Source organism: Salvia splendens, chromosome 18 (assembly GCF_004379255.2).
Source record: "Salvia splendens isolate huo1 chromosome 18, SspV2, whole genome shotgun sequence".
NCBI classification, from domain to species: domain Eukaryota; kingdom Viridiplantae; phylum Streptophyta; class Magnoliopsida; order Lamiales; family Lamiaceae; genus Salvia; species Salvia splendens.
Window position 1 is genome coordinate 21,990,960 of NC_056049.1, and position 18,064 is coordinate 22,009,023.

The 18,064-nt window shown below is 36.1% G+C and overlaps 4 protein-coding genes across 5 annotated transcripts; 2 read left to right on the forward strand and 2 right to left on the reverse strand.

Moving 5' to 3' along the window:
* The first annotated feature begins 383 nt into the window (after positions 1 to 383).
* Positions 384 to 5,607, forward strand: LOC121776310. Of its 2 annotated transcripts, XM_042173486.1 has the most exons (6): positions 384 to 858; positions 1,512 to 1,907; positions 2,078 to 2,170; positions 2,313 to 2,452; positions 2,625 to 3,106; positions 5,404 to 5,607. In XM_042173486.1, the coding sequence occupies exons 1-5, from the start codon at positions 430 to 432 to the stop codon at positions 3,064 to 3,066; spliced, it is 1,500 nt and encodes a 499-aa protein (XP_042029420.1). In that variant the 5' UTR covers positions 384 to 429; the 3' UTR covers positions 3,067 to 3,106; positions 5,404 to 5,607. The 2 variants fall into 2 exon arrangements, with proteins under 2 accessions (XP_042029420.1, XP_042029419.1); XM_042173485.1 differs by lacking the exon at positions 5,404 to 5,607 and having other exon boundaries at positions 2,625 to 3,201.
* Positions 3,298 to 5,312, reverse strand: LOC121776311 (blue copper protein-like). The gene is made up of 2 exons (XM_042173488.1): positions 4,704 to 5,312; positions 3,298 to 3,882 (listed from the first exon to the last, which is right to left on the reverse strand). Exons 1-2 carry the CDS (start codon positions 4,864 to 4,866, stop codon positions 3,470 to 3,472), a joined length of 576 nt encoding a protein of 191 aa, XP_042029422.1. The 5' UTR covers positions 4,867 to 5,312; the 3' UTR covers positions 3,298 to 3,469.
* Positions 5,608 to 8,886: 3,279 nt separating the features above from the next.
* Positions 8,887 to 13,401, forward strand: LOC121776925 (flavanone 3-dioxygenase 3-like). The gene is made up of 3 exons (XM_042174071.1): positions 8,887 to 9,138; positions 9,785 to 10,032; positions 10,239 to 13,401. The coding sequence occupies exons 1-3, from the start codon at positions 8,887 to 8,889 to the stop codon at positions 10,828 to 10,830; spliced, it is 1,092 nt and encodes a 363-aa protein (XP_042030005.1). The 3' UTR covers positions 10,831 to 13,401.
* A 1,587-nt stretch (positions 13,402 to 14,988) lies between these two features.
* Positions 14,989 to 17,835, reverse strand: LOC121775902 (RGG repeats nuclear RNA binding protein A-like). The gene is made up of 7 exons (XM_042172987.1): positions 17,444 to 17,835; positions 16,692 to 17,010; positions 16,529 to 16,594; positions 16,285 to 16,417; positions 15,873 to 16,028; positions 15,682 to 15,738; positions 14,989 to 15,359 (listed from the first exon to the last, which is right to left on the reverse strand). Exons 1-7 carry the CDS (start codon positions 17,604 to 17,606, stop codon positions 15,171 to 15,173), a joined length of 1,083 nt encoding a protein of 360 aa, XP_042028921.1. The 5' UTR covers positions 17,607 to 17,835; the 3' UTR covers positions 14,989 to 15,170.
* Between the last annotated feature and the right edge of the window lie 229 nt (positions 17,836 to 18,064).

Below are 18,064 nucleotides of genomic sequence, written 5' to 3' on the forward strand. Positions count from 1 at the left end.
CTCATATTTCCCACCAGCCAAAAAATTCCGGCTATATTAATGGAATGAAGAACAATTTTCAAGGGTGTGCTTTAAGAAAAACTATTCGCAAAGATTGAAGAACTTGAAGCTCTCGAAGTTATTGTCGAGAAATTACGGAAAAAAAATCGAATCATGATATTATTTGCCGAAATTTTTTAGCTGGTGGAAAATAACAAACTCGGTAAAAGATCGTGATATTATTTGGCAAATTGAAAGCTCGTGGGAAAAATCAACTTTTTGAAAATTTCCTGATATTAGGGATCAACATCCCTAAATAAAAATAGGACTCACGCCCTATATATTTTTCTACCATTTTCACTTATAAAATTAATAATTTCTTAAAACTCGTTATCCGCCTAAGCCCTAATTTTATAAAAAATCCCCAATTTGCAGAGTCACTCAAAAGCGATGCAATCACTATGCGACGACGCTTGCAAAGCCTTCAGCAGTAGCGGTTTCTTGCTGAAAGGCTTCCAACAACAGCAGCAGTTATTCGCGGATAATCTCGATTGTCGCCCGGTTTCAACGTCTCCATCGCGTAGGCACGGTTCTTATCCCTGCATTTCGTGCAATTTTGAAGACAAAAGCTGCCGCCTTGTCGATGGCCGGGGAAGGCGGATGGAGAATTTTGATGGTTGGAGAGGGAAAGTGGCGGCGAAGGGGAAGGATAATGTGTGGAGTATCGACAACGAGATGGCGAAGATAGACAAGGACAAGGGTCGAACGCGGCGGAGGAAAAGGGGAGGGAAGAGAGTGAAGAATGTGTATAAGAAAGGTGATGGAGTTCTTGTCTCCGGTTCGATGTTGATGGAAGTCGAAACCATTTTACAGACGCAGGTATTATGTGTTTATGTTTAGGACTTGCAGATGGCTTGATTTTCATAGCGTTTTATTTGTTTGGTTATCTATTGTTGGAATCCATCGAATTATCAAAATGAAAGAATTTTAGCAGTGAGAAGAACTATAGGAGGTGTAATGTGGATAGAGTCTATGGATAAGATTCATGATGTTGCCATGCTATTTTGTTATGTGTCAAAAATATCACGGAACTGGCAATTTTGTGTCATTCGAGCCAATGTTTTGATTCAACTTTTGAAGAGGACATGCGATATATGAGTGAAAAACTACTCTGGTTATTGGAGCATTGATTCATCGAGAGAATATAATATGGGTGGTGTTTCTATGCAAGATATCCCTTATTTGTTTTAGTTTCTATTTGTTTGTATCTCCTCGTCTGGTCGAAGTGGTGTCATCCGAGCTTGTTCACTTAGCATTTAACATGTATGGCATGCAGGCTGCAGCTATCATGTTATTGGAGTTGATTCTTATCTTTATTGCTTAGATAGTCTCTCTAGTTTTCGTATTCTAAAATCTATTGCAATGATGTTCTTATTCATGTTTTTCGCTATATACAATGTTCACAATGCATACATACATGGTTAACGAGGCGCACCCTTCTTGTGAGCTGATTTAAAAATGTAGTGTTGCAGGAACCAGTGATCAGGCCAGCATGGCACACATTTGCAAGTAGTGTGAGTGGAATATGGAAAGGAGTTGGAGCTGTATATTCTCCCATCACTGCTGAAATGGAGCCTATAGAGATTGGGAGCAAGAACGAGAACTTATTTGACTGCTATACTTTGTCCCATATCAAGGCACTGCCATCTACTTCTGGAGATCTGAATTCACAAATACATAGGAAAATAAATTGGGTTACCTTGAACCCTTATGGCGAAAAGCAGAATAATAAAGGTGGTCTAGGTTATAAAAAACAAGATGCATCTGACAGTCCTAATTTGCCAAAAATTGAATCATTCGACTTTGGAAGAAGTGATGTGATGGAAGAAGATGTTATGGGGATGGAACCTGGTCTTATTTTTTTTGAGGTACTACTCATTTTTTAATTTTCTTTCCTTACATTGATTTATAGTCCCTTAAATATAAGTACTACTAGTATTGGCAAATGGTATGATTTTCTGTCATGGCCAAGTGATGTTATTGCTAAGCAGGATGGTTCTTATGATTTTATCTAAAATTTTGAGAAATGATTTTTCAGGATGGGTCGTATTCCAGAGGCCCGGTGGATATTCCGGTTGGTGTATATAATGAATCCAATTATTACCTTTCCCCAACTTTCAAGTTCGAACAAGTATGCTCTATTTATCGCATCTTCGTTTCAAATGTCTCTGGACTCTCTATTATCTAAGCTTTGATTGCATATGATACAAAGTCCATTATTTTCCCTGTCATATAGACAACCTCAGTAATCTGCTCTGTGTTCCAATTTCCAGTGTTTGGTTAAGGGCTGCCATAAAAGATTACGTGTGGTGCATACTATAGAATTCAGCAATGGGGGTTCGGATATTCAAATAATGAGGATTGCTGTTTATGAAGAAGAATGGATTAGTCCAGCTGATATCCCTGATACAAGGTATCCTTGGTGACCTGGAAAATTTGGAATATGTTCATGCATCTCAAGTTCTTGTGATAGCTGGAAAATTCTTCAAAACCATGTGCATGTTCTCATGGCATGTTCTCATGGATTACATATTACTACTTAATTTTGTTTGAAAGTGTCTTTTGATCCGTGTTCTTTATGACAGTGAGTTGGAGTTGGATTTGAAGCCATTTTCTCAGAGGAAGAGAGTCCAACCATCAGATCTGAGTGGGTCTTGGAAAGTGTTTGAGGTGAGTGCGACGCCTATATATGGTGAGGATATGACCCTGGAGGAAGGGAAAAGCGCGCCTTATGTGTATCTATGCACGGAAAACCTGAAGAAGAGAAGCTTGCCAGAGAATCTGGTCTACTTTGGGGAGGAGGAGATGGTGGATATGCAAGACGTGACAGTTATGTGGCTACCCGGAGGCGTGACTGCATACGTGGATGTGAAGAAGGAAGGCATCCTCTGTGTAGGCGTTGGGTGGTATTCGGATGAGGGAATGAATCTGGTGATGGAAAGGGACTATGGATTGGATGGGAAACTTAAGGAGGTTAGATCGAAATCCGAGATGAAGAGAAGATGGACTAATCCTCCACCTATGTGAAGCGAGGCTCGTCTCATTATTCACTCTTTTCTGCTATTCTGTAAGTTTTCTTCCTTCTATATTTGAGATACTTTTACATGTTTTTTCAACAATTTTTTGGACTAAAATTTCAGTCAATTCAGATATATTTGTGCATTTCTGCATACCAAGTGAATTACATAGATACTCAATGATATATATCTGAATTTGAAATCCATGGAGGGCATTTTTATGTTAAATTGGACAAAGAAATTCTAAAAAGCATGGTCTCTTTATTGAAGCATATCAATAATATAAATGGTGATAATGACAATAGAGATGGTCTCACAACCTACCACATAATGAGTCATGTACACACGATTATACTAAAAATATAACAATACACAAAAATAAAAGAAAATTACAAACAGCACTGCCTCTTGCCTTAGCTCATTACTCCCAACATGGCTCCCACAACAAGCAACAAGCCAACCACCGAGCTCATCTTGCCGCCTACGCTAGTGGCAGCGTTGCCAGAGGGGGGTGGTGGGGAGGACGGTGTGGTCGTTGTAGGAGTTGGTGGGGTGTCTTCACCGCCGGGGGAGGGCGGTGAGGGGGTGGGGGCGCCTCCAGAGGGTGGTGATGGGGTGGTGGCGGCTGCAACGACGTTGATGGTGAGTTTTTGGCCCTGGCCACAGTGGTTGGACCTCGGGCAGAGGAAGTAGCGGGGGCCAGGGGCGTCGAGGGAGATGGTAGTGGGGCTTTTGCTGTCGGAGCTGATGGCGTTTGCGGTGTTGCAGCCGTTGTAGTCATCTTCTCTTACTTCGTCAACGGCATGGGAGGAATCATAGTTGAACACTGCAATACCAAAACAAGTTAATTCCAAGAAACATTTGAGATCAGTATTGTTTTAAGAAATGTAAAGAAATATGAATGAAAATATTTAATAAAACATAAGAATAATACTTTTATGAGAGATGATCAAAGTATATATTAGTTTTATAATATAGATTGAGTGAAATGAGTTTGTCATTCGTATAACACACTTACCTAATGCAGTAAATATCAAACAGAATGGATTTCCCAACATATTCAAATAAGACATTTAATGATGAACATACAATTAATATAATTAATGTTTCATGGTACTACTATTTTAGTTGCAGATCCAAAACATAAATTTGAGGCATATTCATTGGTTAGAAATGATTTACAATCTATAGTGAATGTATTTCTTTAACTTTGACAGAGGACATCATTGTAATTTTACAATGTAGGTTTTTAAAAAATCTAAAGTGGCATTGTTTGATGTCTTTTAAAAAAAATCTACTAATCGATGGACGCTTATTACATTTCCGACCGAGCCTAAGAAAAATTTAGGCAAGCGGTAACCATTTTAATATATTAGATTAACTGTAAGATACTCAAATCGAGAACTTAAATTGCTTTGAAAAAAGAAAAAAAAAATCTCTCTAGGATATTGATTAAAGATTTAGCAAAATAATTTGCAAGCAACAAGAAAATTCACAGCCATGAGGCCATGATTAACCTCGATAAATTTATGCAGTACATAAGATCAGGAAAATATATGTATAAAAAGTGAAACATTTATACTAAATATGTACGTATATTATAATTTAGTTGAAAATTAAGTCGAAAATGAATATTGATGAACATACCCAGGGAGTCACCAACGGTAAAAGTTATTCCCCTTGCCCAGTTGACGTAGTTTCCGCTGCTGTCCCAACCGGTGGAGTCGCCGACGATGTGCCTCGTCTGCCCGTACACCGCCGGAGATATCACAAGCACAAAGAGGAGGGCAATTGCTCTACCCATTTTCATTTTACTACTATATTTTTTTATAGATATATGTCTTACTCTTTATATCTATATATAAATGTGATGAATAAAAATGTTTTCGGAACTCAAATGTGATAAGTTCATGGAAGATGCACTTCTATATATAGAGGGACAGTATTAGGTGAAATACAATTATTTAATTGGACGAATAATGAAGTCGTAAGCCATGATAATTACTCTAATATTTCATATACTTCCTATCTTAAACTAATTTTGCTAATTATTGTTTCCTCTAGGGTTTCTCGTTTTGTATCTACTTCATTCTTTCATGAATTTCGACGTTGTACATATGATTTTTACATTATGTCTATTTTGTTAAATACTCCATAATAATGCACTTTTAGCTTTTTGGGGTGCTTAACAAGTCTATGGAGTAGAATTCAGTGAATTCGAATCGCGTGAAAATTTTAAAATAGTAGAAAACAATGTTTGTATTCAACATACACAATTCATTTTTTTTCCTTGTTTTTTTACAAATTTGTGTACCTAATCCGTTACGAATTATTTGAATGTCTGTAGGTTGTTGAAAAATGGGCTTTTGCTTCAAGCCTCGAATCCAATCAGGAGACGCCATCTGGCACCCTCCACACCTAATATATTTATAAGTTTGCATTAATTTTATGATTTCATCCAGCAATAAAAACTTAAATATTTTCTAAAACCTAATGGTGCTAGGGGATAAAGCTTTATTGTATCATTCTCAAATTTAGCCAAAGCAAGTCATGTTATAGTCATTTTCAATTGCAATATGTAATATTGTGAGAATCATTGCACTTACTTTGGTGCTAGTACATATTCAAATACAATATCCACCTAATAATGTTTTGAGTCATTCTCATAGATGAAGAGAAAAAATATATTTATCCCACCATCTAATTATCTATCTGTTAAGAGGATCAAGTTCATTATAAACCAAATGGAGTACTATATTTTAAAGTACTACAATTAGAAGATGAAATTATAATAATTTACATATGCACGGCAACTTCTCTTGTTCGTGAAAACATCGAATTATAGGTAATTGTTTTAATTTGTTGACTTTATCAAATACTAAATACTCCCTCCATCCCCGATTAAGAATCACACTTTTCCATTTCGGTCCGTCCCCAATTAAGAGTCATACTTCATTTTTACCATAAATGGTAAGTAGGTCTCACATTCCACTAACTCACTTCACTCACATTTTATTATAAAACCAATATAAAAAAGTGGGTCCCACATTCCACTAAAATTTTCAACTAACTTTTCTTTACATTACTTAAAACCCGTGTCCGATCAAAGTGTGACTCTTAATCGGGGACGGAGGGAGTACTTATGGAGCCGGTATACTTTAGTGTCATTAAAGTGCAACATTGAACACCTAAAGGTCAATGCATTACCAAACCTTAACCAAATCTCAGTTATATTAAAGTTTCATCGCTTGGCTGTTCTGATCTGTCAAATCATGTAGTTGATATTAACGGGTAAAGTTATTTTAATCAAAATATTGCGTTTCTTCATTTGTCGATATAATAAATTGATCAAGATTATGCATATTTTTATTGTATAAATAGTTGGAAACCGTCCACGCTCGATCATCAGTGCAATGTTACATCAGAAATAAGATAAATAAATTTCAGATTTTTAGCATGTTCTAACGTAACAGAATTAGGCCATTATTATAAAATTTTCTAGTAAAGAAAAATGGTGGGTTTTGAAATAGTATTTCTCTAGCTTAGAATTCCTCTACCTACTAAGTTGCTAAAGTAGAGACATATTCAAACGTTTGACTAAATTTTTACTTTGTCCGAGTCATAATTATCTTTTTAATCCATTTATTATGTCAGTTAACTTCCTCATAGTGTTCGCCTCGCCGGTCAATGATGATAACTACTATGGCATGAAAATGCTAAAATTAATTTTTACCATACGAATATTAATTTTTAAGACAACTAACTAAAAGAATTATGAAGATGAGAATGGGCCTCAGACATAAATAGGAGACCAAACAATCTAAAAAAAGAATCATAATCAAGCTAATGATTAAGCCCAGGTCAGAAACCATAGTTCAAAATTAATTAGGCTGAAATCGGTTAAACATAGACAGATTAACTTCCAACTTGAGCATGTGTTTTAGTGCAGGTTAATGATCCGAATTTATCCTAAATTTATAATTTTATCAATTCTATCACAATCTTTGAAATTTGTCAATTTTATCTGTCTTTCCAACTTGTATTAAAATTTATCATCTGAATTTCACTCTAATTACTAGGTGATCTCAAGATGTGTCGGGGGATGGTCTATTATTTCACTCCAAAAATAAGTTTTATCTGTTTGTTGATATTAGTGTTTCACTATAATCTTAAGTTTTATGATAAAATGATGCCAAAATAGATTCACAAAATTGACACAAATTGAAAAGATGAGGAAAAATTGATAAGTTAGAAATATTGTGATAGAATTAATCAATTTTAAAAGTTCTAAAAGCTAGTAGGGGTAAAGCTAATAAGAGCATCCACGATGGTTAAAACCACTAGCTAGCCCGCCCTAGCGGGGGACTAGTGGTATGACCATCCTGGATACTCTAAGCCAAATATAATCCTATGTGGCATTATCCTAAGATTTAATTGCAGGCTGAATGCACCCAACCAAACATCATTAATAAAACTGAGTATCAAATGACAAGTCCCGTAATTACTAATTTTCAAACATAATGGTCCGAACTTTATCATCTCATCACATTCAAACTGGTAGAGAATGTTTACAAAAATGATAGGATAAATTACAATTAAATGGCCAAATAATTACTGCTTCAATTCCAAATCATTCTATATGTTTCATTATTTGTGGTATTTTCAGTTAAGTTTGGGAATATTCGAACATTGAATAATAATCATAACAAATATAGCAATTCGAACATTGGACACAAACAAATATAACAATTTCCCTCTAAACACCAACAATTGGCAAGTATGTTGAACAGAAATCTAAAAAGTTACTTATGAGCAGTTCATACATTGATCGAATCTACTGACATTGGTGTGTGTGGAAAAAATGTATTACGTAGTAGACTAGTAGTAGAAGATGCTTTGGAAAGGCCACACCACATCACTTTTTTTTTATGTCTATTAAATTCCAAAACCATTTAACAAACCAGGAACTGTTTTCTCGTTCTATGGCGTCAGCCCTCTTTCCCTCTCCAATTTAATACTACTAATTCAAGTTCAATTTTTTTATTATATGATTAAACGCAAAAATAGAAATCAAGATATACGTCATGTGGCTGTCTGTTCAAACCAATTTCCCACAATACTAGCTAGTAACAATATCAAAGTTAATTACGACATCAGCGTTTTTACATTATTAGAAATTGCATGACCCGCCCTTCACGTGAGTCACAAAAACGATGCAAAATTATTTTATAAAATACATCTAGTCAAACTTAGTACGCAAGATTGAATATATAATGGGGTGTTCGGTTGGGAAGATTAAATCTCATGATTAAATATGTATCATGTTTGGTTCATAAGATTGAATCAACTTAATCCTAGATGGATAATCTCATGATAATTAGTCATAGCTCCCCCCTCCAACTAAAATAATCCCCCAACTTAATCCTAGATGGATAGTCTCATGATATTAGTCATGCCAACCGAACGCCACCATATAGTATTAATTTTATCCTGTTTGACAAATTATATATGTATATGATTAAACATTCACGAAAGTGGGGGCCATATTTGCCGGAGAATACGTACCATCCTTTTGTCTCTGACTCTCTCCGGTCACCACCCCTGACTGAAAACAGATGTATCAATTCCAGAAGCAAGTATACTAGCATGAGAACATAAATGCCTCCCGGCATTAATGCATCCTATATTCAATGTAACTGCATAAATTAAACATGAATATTCATATGAGTAATTTCTCCAGCTTATAAATAGATAAAGAGCTATCTGTGTATCATCAACTTACCTATCCGAACGTCAGACAAGAACAAAAACAAAAAAACCTAGGTTTAACATGGCCGATAATACTCACCCCACAGCAGATCATCATTTCACTAGCACAATGACACTTGCACAAATGGGTGTAAGCAGTGTTCCTGAGTGCTACATTCTCCCTCCAGCCGAACGCCCTACCCTTGAGCAGACGCCACCTTCTACCTTCAGTGCTTTGCCAGTCATAGATCTCTCCTCTTTGGAGAACCCGGTTCTTTGGCCACATATGATTGAACAAGTGCATATGGCATGCAAGGAATTCGGAGGTTTTCAGGTACGTTAGCAATCACATATTATTATATAAAAACCACTAGTTCAACAAAACAGTTTTTAGTTTTTAGGTTATACTTCATCTGTCTCAATAAAGATGTCCCTTTTTTCTTTTGAAAAAGTACCTTTTCTCTATTAGTACATTCAATTATTACTTCAACTGCGTTTTCTCTTTCTTCACTATTGCTCCAATTACCTTTTCCTTTCTCTATTAGTACATACTACTACATTTTATCTCTATACTTAACAAACTAAACAACACTTCCTAAAATCTTGTACTACCATCCAAGAAGTGGGACATCTTCAATTGGGATGGAGGGAGTAACTTTTTAAGAATGTTATGTAGTTGCCAGCATATGTATGTTCATATACAGTTAGATGGCATGTGAGAATGCATTACCATTAGATGGCATGCATGGTTTAACATCAGCTGTGAGAATGAACTACCATTATGTATAAGCGAAAAACAAGTATGATCATGAAGCAATTTCGGTACGTTCATTGAGAAATTTCCATATGTGGTATTTTATTACCTTCTCATTGCATGAGCAGTCCAAACAAATAAGCAATTTGAACTTAAGCACATAATGCATGCAGTTTAATCACTCTATTCTAGGGCCATGGGCTAGAAATTTCTTTTCCCCCTGCAGGTGATCAATCATGGAATTCCTGTTTCGTTAACGGATCAGGCCCTAGATGCTGCCGCAGATTTCTTTGACATGCCAAATGACACAAAAATGCGGTTTGCATCTACTAATGTTCATGAACCTGTAAGGTATGGGACAAGTTTAAATCAAGTCAAGGATAAAATTCAATATTGGAGAGACTTCATCAAACACTACGCCAATCCAATTTCAACTTGGATTGACTTGTGGCCATCAGAGCCCCCAAGTTACAAGTAAGCAACTCAATGCAGTCTTTACTCTACTAACAATTACTAATATGCCTTGTTGAGTAAAATATATCACTGATGCCTCTAACATTTATAATATGCCTTGTTTAGTAAAATATATCACTGCTGCTTTCTTATTTAGCCATAATCATCATTATCCCATGTCAAAACATAAAACATAAGGACTCAAAGAGTATGTACCAATTTTGTAGGGAAAAAATGGGAAACTATGCCAAGGCTTTGCTACTTTTGCATACAAAGCTAATACAGATAGTATTTGAGAGCTTGGGTCTACGATCAGACTACTTACAGAATGATGTGGAGCAAGGTTCCCAAGTCATAGCTGTGAATTGTTATCCTACTTGCCCAGAACCAAATTTAGCACTGGGCCTGCCCCGACACTCAGACTATGGATTGTTAACAATCATACTCCAAGATCAACAGGGTCTGGAAGTGATGGACAGAAATGAGAAATGGCAGCCTGTTCCATTAATCGAAGGAGCATTAGTGGTTCAGGTGGGTGATCAAATGGAAGTGCTAAGCAATGGCCGATACAAAAGTATTGTTCATCGAGCAACTGTGAATTTAGAGAAAAAGCGTCTTTCCATTGCTAGCCTTCACAGTCTGGCAATAAACAGAAAGGTGACACCTGCTCCAGACCTAGTGGATGAGCGACATCCCTTGTCCTACAAAGAAGGCTGCTTCGAAGATTTTCTGAACTTCCTTTCAGATAATGACATCCTGGAAGGTAGATACATAGACACGTTAAGAAAAAATTCAGACAGCATTTCTGAAGAAAAATGAGTGCCAGTACAAGGTTTATCCATCATTCTTCTAACCGATTCTGATTTCAAAAGCTGGAAAGCACATCAAGATACCAATAGGTGGCACTTAGGTTTGCAAAAGTTCCTGGAACAATGGCAATGATGGAAGCCAAGTATTGAGTGATATAGCATAATTCAAATTTCTGTCGTGCTAGAAAGATACTGGTATGCATTCACAACCGTTACTTTGGTTACAAGTAGTGGGTGTTGGTTACGGATAGTGGAGCTTGAATAAAGTTATAGCTAGTCATTATTTTCCAGCACGAGTTATCTTTCTTCTTTCTAGACTTATGACATATGTCCTTAGATGTTGAGGGGACGACTTCTGAGTATTGTATTGTACGGCATTGCCGAGCCTTTCCATAAGGAAATAGGGCCTTCTTTTGAAGGAGTTATCTTTTATTTCTATCATATTTCCCGTTTCATTCACACAGTGTCAGACAAACTTTTATTCTATTATTTGCTCTAACAAATATGGATAATATTATACGAAATTCTACAAACTTCCATTTCAGCATATCACATCTACTTATTTGTCAATATCTTCCTGAATTTACAAAGGAAACCGATAATGGTTAACTACATAATAAAAAAAGTTCACCCTGGCACGACCTCAAAGATGTGACCCTTGACAAGAGGCAAGAAGTCCTGATTCAGAAATGTAACTTAAAATATATGAGTATAGCATGAAGAAGTCGCATGCAGTTCAATTTTTCATTGTTTGCTTTGTTTTTTTTTCATTCTTCTTTTTCGCAAGGAATAAAGATTAGAAAAGGAAATCCTAGAATTGCTCATCTATTGAATCTATTTTTCAACCTTTCAGATTTCCCTGACTACGCAATCAGACTCATTCCTAAGCTCAGAAAGCGTCAATGACATTTTTGGTGAGGAAATGCATAAAACCCCACCAGATGTATGCTCATGCATCAAAAATTGTATGATATCATAGAAAACCCAATCATCAAGGGTCAGATTTTAAGAGAACTAGATACATAACAAGTCATCTCTGTGAAATTAAAAATGCGATAAATAACTGTTCTTACTTGGGTGAGCGCAATGTTGCTGTACATTTGAATGCTTAAAATGACATCATGATATATTCATATACTATTGTCCATATATTCTCCATAAGCATAGGGATTCAGCTTTGGACTAAATAGCGACAAATATATACAGAATAAATATCTAGCAGAAGGACATAAATAAAATTTTAGATTTTACGAGAATGCCACATTGGCAAACAGAGAAAAGACAAACCTTCATAATGAGTATTGAATAATGTGAGCCTGATTTTAAAACACAAACGTATCCGCTGCCCTCGTCAATGTTGTTATATTCATCAGCATCATATTTATGTTCCCATCACATATAACATACTGTCTTTCATGAATCACGGTTGTCAGTCTGCATGACTGATATTTTACACCACGTAAAGAAAAAGGTAATAATACAATCCATATCCACGCATATATAAGTACAAGGAACACAATGACGCGTAAAATTCCACGTCGCCTTAAAATTTACGAGCCTGCAATTATGACTTTAACATCGTTATTCTTGCGATCTTTCAGCTTGTCACGCCTTAGTACCTAAAGGGTGAAAACATTTCCAAATAATTTAAAGACTCATAACCTTTTGCATTCTGAAAGTGTGACAGGGTAAGATCAAAACTTAAACACGGTATTACTCTCGCTAGATACGTAAAGATCACATTTGAAAACTTGAGAGGGTGTTTGCACTGGATTTGGAGGTGACTTGCCTCTGATATGAATATTAAGGTTGTCCAACAGTACATTTGTCAAAGGGAAAGTAAAGTTGTAAGTAAGTCTAGTTATTCGCTAGCTACTCGTATTTCAGTTCGGATAAATCTCTTTTGAGCTTGTTCAGTGAGGCTCGGTAGCTATGTCAAACTTGAGCTTGATGCTACTCAAACCATTAGCTGTGAGTAAGTTCATTTATTTACTCATGAATTCATTCAAAATATATAGATCTAGTATCTAACTTATGGAATACCTTTTATACTTAAAGGATATAGGAAAGTTATCATTTTAGTATATATATTACAATTGTTTTAACAGGAAAATAATCTCTTTTACAGGAAATGACAGGTATTTAAAGCTCAAATCAGCTCATGAACCTAAGCAAATTAAGCTCAAATCGAACTCCATTCGTATTGTCGAGCTGAGCACAATACTATACTCGACTGGGTTACATCCTTCTGAGAGCATAATTTGAAGCCAGATATGGTACCAGTGGCTATGAATGTTAACGATTGAATAAACAAAACCGTGAACTGGATCTCATGTAACAATCATTTTTTATAACATTAAAATATTTTTTTAAAAACATCGGATAATGGATCGGAAACGGAAACCTCATGCACCGAATAACCTAGAATTGCAAAATTCAGATACACATAAAAACTTCCGATATTCGTGCATCTACAACAGTTTCATTGCACACTGCAGACTACTCTGAAATAAATGAAATCCATAAATTATCGGCACACCAAACTGCGAAGATAATCGAGTTTAAGCATTAATAGATGAGCACTAACCAAAGTTCAGCGGCGCCTCCGCTCGTCTTCTGTCGACGGCAGAGCTCAGGCAAGTTCTTTCTGGTTATGTTTCATCTCCTTTCGGCCATTTCCGTTTGTTCATGGAGAAGCCACAACTGAATACTGGGCTTTGGGCTATTCATTGGTGGGCCGATCCGCAAATGGCCCATCAATTATCATTTCATGTGGGCGTAAATGAAATCATGGAGCACATGTCACAGTGAAGCAAAAAACGTACTACTATTAGCACTACTATTAACTAATAAAGTCAAATATTTTACAGTTTTAAATTTAAATACCACATCCGTCCACAAAATATAATTTTAGTATTAACTGACACAAGTTTTAATACAAAATTAGTAAAATAAAAGAAATATAAAGAAAAAAATCATTGACGTATAGTTAATGAATTTAGGACTCCTCATTATAGACAAAACTTACCAAAAATAGATAGAGTAATTTTAGTTGACGATCAAAAATGGAAAAACAGACATATTATTTGTGGACATAGGTGGTATACCTATCTAAATAATACTACAACATTTCTACGAAAGTTATTAACAAATAAAAATTCAGTGGTGCGGACATATTGCCACGTGATGTGTCCAACCAATCATAATTGCAGAATCCACCTATCTTCTCATTTTTTCTCTCTCTTTATGCATTTGTAAATAGTTGAACTTACCACGAAACAATATATCTGAACCACTGAATTTTTACTCGATCTTGACCTCCCTCCTCTCTTTCTCTCCTTTTCATTTTCTTTCTTAGTAGTTTCGTGTACTCGGTTGATGATTACAACTGGTACAGAATAAGTTTACTATTAGGGTAATTTGTCGTAAATTAGTAAAATTTGCTCAAATTTTAATTTTGTATATCATTTTGAAATATGATTATAAATTATTTAACTATTGATTAATATTAATTTTGCAACTAATCAATTTTTTTGCAGTTTCATGACTTATTGACTTTAGTTACGTGTTACTAAATCAGATAAAATAATTCCATTTATTGAATTAAGATTTATATTTAAATAAAAGTCATGAAATAAAGTACACCAATGAAATTATTACATTCAATAAGTTACGAAGTCATTCCCTAGTACCAAAATCTAAAAAATCAACTGGTTCAATAATTTACCAAATGCTCACTTATATAATGTCCTCTCCTTACTGGATTTTACAAAATTAAGAACAAAATGGATTCAGTAATTTACCAAATAGTAGTCAAACACCCACCTATTTGGTGTCCCCACTAAGCTTCAATTATAAAAGTTACATTTACCATCCGAAAGCTGAAAAGGGAATGAATGATTCTGAGATAAGGAAATTTGATAAAAACAGAATTTAAAGTATGATTCTTCCACGTTATCATATTGGAGTCAATATTCCAAAAGCTATATAAATATGATGCGATCATTTTACTGCTTCGACAAAATCATCATTCATACGTTAATTATCACAGCGTTACTCCTTTTAGTACCCAAAAATCCAACACAAAAAATGAATAAATCACTAGCTTTTCTACGTATATTATGAAGGCCATACATATCACATGCTATATGGGATTAAAAAAGAGTAATAAAAGGCAATATACTTGAGATTTCATAATGTAATGTCAAAAGAAACAACTAAAACGTGTTTTCCAGATTCACGAAGCAAAACTGAGCATCAATGTCACAATTAATTGTTCATATTCTATCCTGCACGATTGATTGATGGGAGACACAACAATGAGCGGCAGGAAGCAGCACAAGGAACGTCTCATTTACCACCCAAGGTAGGGAATTGCCCGGGGTCTTCGATGGCTGGTGCCTGGAAAGTGCTCCTGTCACTCGGCCCACCAAAGCCCCCTCTTACACCGCCACGGCCACCACGACCTCGCCCACGACCACCAGGGCTGTAGTACTTCTCACCCTCAGCAGGTTTCAAGAACTCATTGATGCTGACAGCCTAGAGCAACCAATAATAGAACAGACAATCAGATTTCAATAAAAACATAAATCTGTCTTCTAGAAATAGATGTGGATACGCTAGTCGTTCGTAAAAACCTGACCTTGGGAACAGTAACGTCAAATTACATGAAAAGCAGGCTACAGAAACTAAGTGGAAACATAAACAAGAGGTAAACGAGTCTATTCAACACTTATTCAGCTAAAATCCATTTTTTTGGGACTCAAAGAGTTGCAACAATTGTCTAAAAACAGCTACAGACATTAACAAAATATGGGATTGATAGTAGATACTCAGCATCCATAAAAGTAAGTAGGAGTACCTTTTTAGCTCTTTCTTCTTTTTCAGCCAACTCTTTCTTTTTATCCTTCTCAGAGCCCTGCAAATAAGTATCTCATTAGTAATAAAAAGTCAACTCTCAAAATAAGCAACTTAATGAAGCAATAGCCACAAGAAAATGGATGAAAGGAGAGACAGACACAAACAAATTCGGTAGGGAGTACAGTAGCTCACCAATTTAATGAAGACGTCATCATTAGCTTTCTTGTTCGAAAGTGCTTGCATTGATTCAAATTCTTTCGCATCAACCTTCCTTTCCTCAGATTTCAGAGCAAGCAAAGCCTTCCTTTTCTCTTCAAGAAGCTTCTCATACTCTCCCAGTGTCATCTCCTATAAACATCATTTAGCAGACAAAGTAAAATCCAAGGGTAGTGATTCCTAAATCAAATTAAAAGGGCAGTGCTTGCCCAAAAAAAACTGTAATTGCTAAGAGGTAGCTTAAAAGGGATCTTTAAAAGGGTGGAAGTTAAGCAAGTAACAACACTGCATCAAAACAAGAGATACCAGATAAAGCCTTTGGGATAACAAAATCATTTACAGTGCTCAAACATGTGCTTAATGTTTATGTGTTTATCAAATCTTTCACCTTATCCTCAGGCTTCTCTTCATCTTCCTCTTTAGTAGCTTCCTTTTCTACATTTTCAGCAGCATCTCCCTCTCCTGAGGGCTTCACCACATTCAGATTTTTCTCATCTTCATTGACAACCTCCTCAGTCACTCTGGAAAAGAGAAACAGCAGATTGTTGGTGAAATGGAATTATGGAAACATACATATCACTGCATTTCAATGAACACACTAATGGCCAATGAAAATAACTAAGAACTCTTACTGTGCCAATTCATCAGTCTGTGTTCCCCAGTTTCCCCGGCCCGAACCTTCACGTTTCATCTCATTTCTGCAATATAAAAATGGGGTAAATCAGATTACCAACTTTAAAAAAAACATTGATAACAGTACACAAACTATCACAATAGCACACTTTTCATACATACCCTCGGCCAGTTCCACTACGGCGCTCAAGCGGCCTGCGAGTGCGGTCTCGGTCTCCTTCTCCAGAGTCTCCATTGCTGTAGTCACCTCGGCGGCCACCACGGAATGAACCGCGAGATCCACCATAGCCACCGCCACGTCTTTCAGAAGATTTTCCATCAACATCATCAGGTGCACCCTGGGCAGCAAACCCTTCCTTGTTGCCATAGTTGGTTTCATTGTTGGCAAAGTCTCTATTGGGTCGCGCAGCACCTTCGCGACCATATCCACGTCCTCTACCACGTCCTCCTCCTCGAGCAGAATCATATTTCGCCTCTCGGACTGATACCATATTACAGGTCAGAAGATGAACAGCATGATAATGATTCAAATAGAGGCTAATAAAACATAATCCTCAACATAACCCAAGCGTCGGTACACTACATTCAACTGACCAGAAACATATGAAAATAACGAAATACACTTTCCAATAAAATCTAGAACAAAAATTACTGTGCATAAAAATATTTAGCTCGAAGCATTTCAATCCTAAAAAATAACGGTTCATACAAGTTATGAACTTTTCACTTCCTATTTTTTCACTAACAGGAATTCATTTCGAGAATCCAAACATAACAGAACTATTGAAGAATTAAAAAATCAAATTAACACATTACAAATTGAGGGTCAAAGTGCATAAATTTTCGAGAATCCAAGCAAGATAACAAATTTATCGAGAAACAAACATTTTATATAGGAAGGACAAAGCACTGACCAGCCTGAGCCGGAGGTAGCGGCTTGGAGGGGAGCTTGGGCTGCGCCTGCTGCTTGGCCGGTGATGCAACAGTTTTCTTCGGCTCGATCTTCTGCTGAGCCGCGAGGAGTGAGGGGTCCTCCGTATCGTCTCCCAGCAAATCAAATGGGTTTAGAGTCGCCATCTCTTGAGCAACAACACCAAAAGCAAAACGCTGTGTTTCAGATTATTGATAAGTGAATCTTTAATTTAACCTTGTATTCATTATTGAGTTTATTGGAATCGACAGATCTATGGCCTTGAACCGAAGGGGAGATGAGAGAGAATCAACAGAAAAGGAATGGGTGTTGCCAAACCCTAGCCGCAATAACTCAGTAGACAGAGAGTGAGGTTTATCTACACACGGAGCGGTGACTGTTGTTCCTTTTTGGTTTTATTATTTATTGTAGGGATAATTGCTCTGAATTTCTAATCTTTGCCAAATTCTAATTTTAAACTGCTACATTAACTTCAAAATATTATAAAGTTAATATTGATTTTTTAATTTGCATTTTATCATGATTAAAATCTATTAAATTATTATTGATTTATTTAGATTTTACATTTTATCATGATTTATTCTAAGACGGTTTAATATATAAT

Coding starts and splice junctions, on each gene's coding strand:
- LOC121776925 (XM_042174071.1), top strand. CDS start 8,887: ATGGCCGATAATACTCACCCCACAGCAGATCATCATTTCACTAGCACA. Junction 9,139..9,784: donor AGGAATTCGGAGGTTTTCAG/GTACGTTAGCAA, acceptor TTCCCCCTGCAG/GTGATCAATCATGGAATTCC. Junction 10,033..10,238: donor TCAGAGCCCCCAAGTTACAA/GTAAGCAACTCA, acceptor CCAATTTTGTAG/GGAAAAAATGGGAAACTATG.
- LOC121776311 (XM_042173488.1), bottom strand. CDS start 4,866: ATGAAAATGGGTAGAGCAATTGCCCTCCTCTTTGTGCTTGTGATATCT. Junction 3,883..4,703: donor TACCGTTGGTGACTCCCTGG/GTATGTTCATCA, acceptor TTGGTATTGCAG/TGTTCAACTATGATTCCTCC.
- LOC121776310 (XM_042173486.1), top strand. CDS start 430: ATGCAATCACTATGCGACGACGCTTGCAAAGCCTTCAGCAGTAGCGGT. Junction 859..1,511: donor AAACCATTTTACAGACGCAG/GTATTATGTGTT, acceptor GTAGTGTTGCAG/GAACCAGTGATCAGGCCAGC. Junction 2,171..2,312: donor CAACTTTCAAGTTCGAACAA/GTATGCTCTATT, acceptor TCCAATTTCCAG/TGTTTGGTTAAGGGCTGCCA.
- LOC121775902 (XM_042172987.1), bottom strand. CDS start 17,606: ATGGCGACTCTAAACCCATTTGATTTGCTGGGAGACGATACGGAGGAC. Junction 17,011..17,443: donor GCTACCTCCGGCTCAGGCTG/GTCAGTGCTTTG, acceptor ATATGGTATCAG/TCCGAGAGGCGAAATATGAT. Junction 15,739..15,872: donor ATGACGTCTTCATTAAATTG/GTGAGCTACTGT, acceptor ACTTATTTGCAG/GGCTCTGAGAAGGATAAAAA.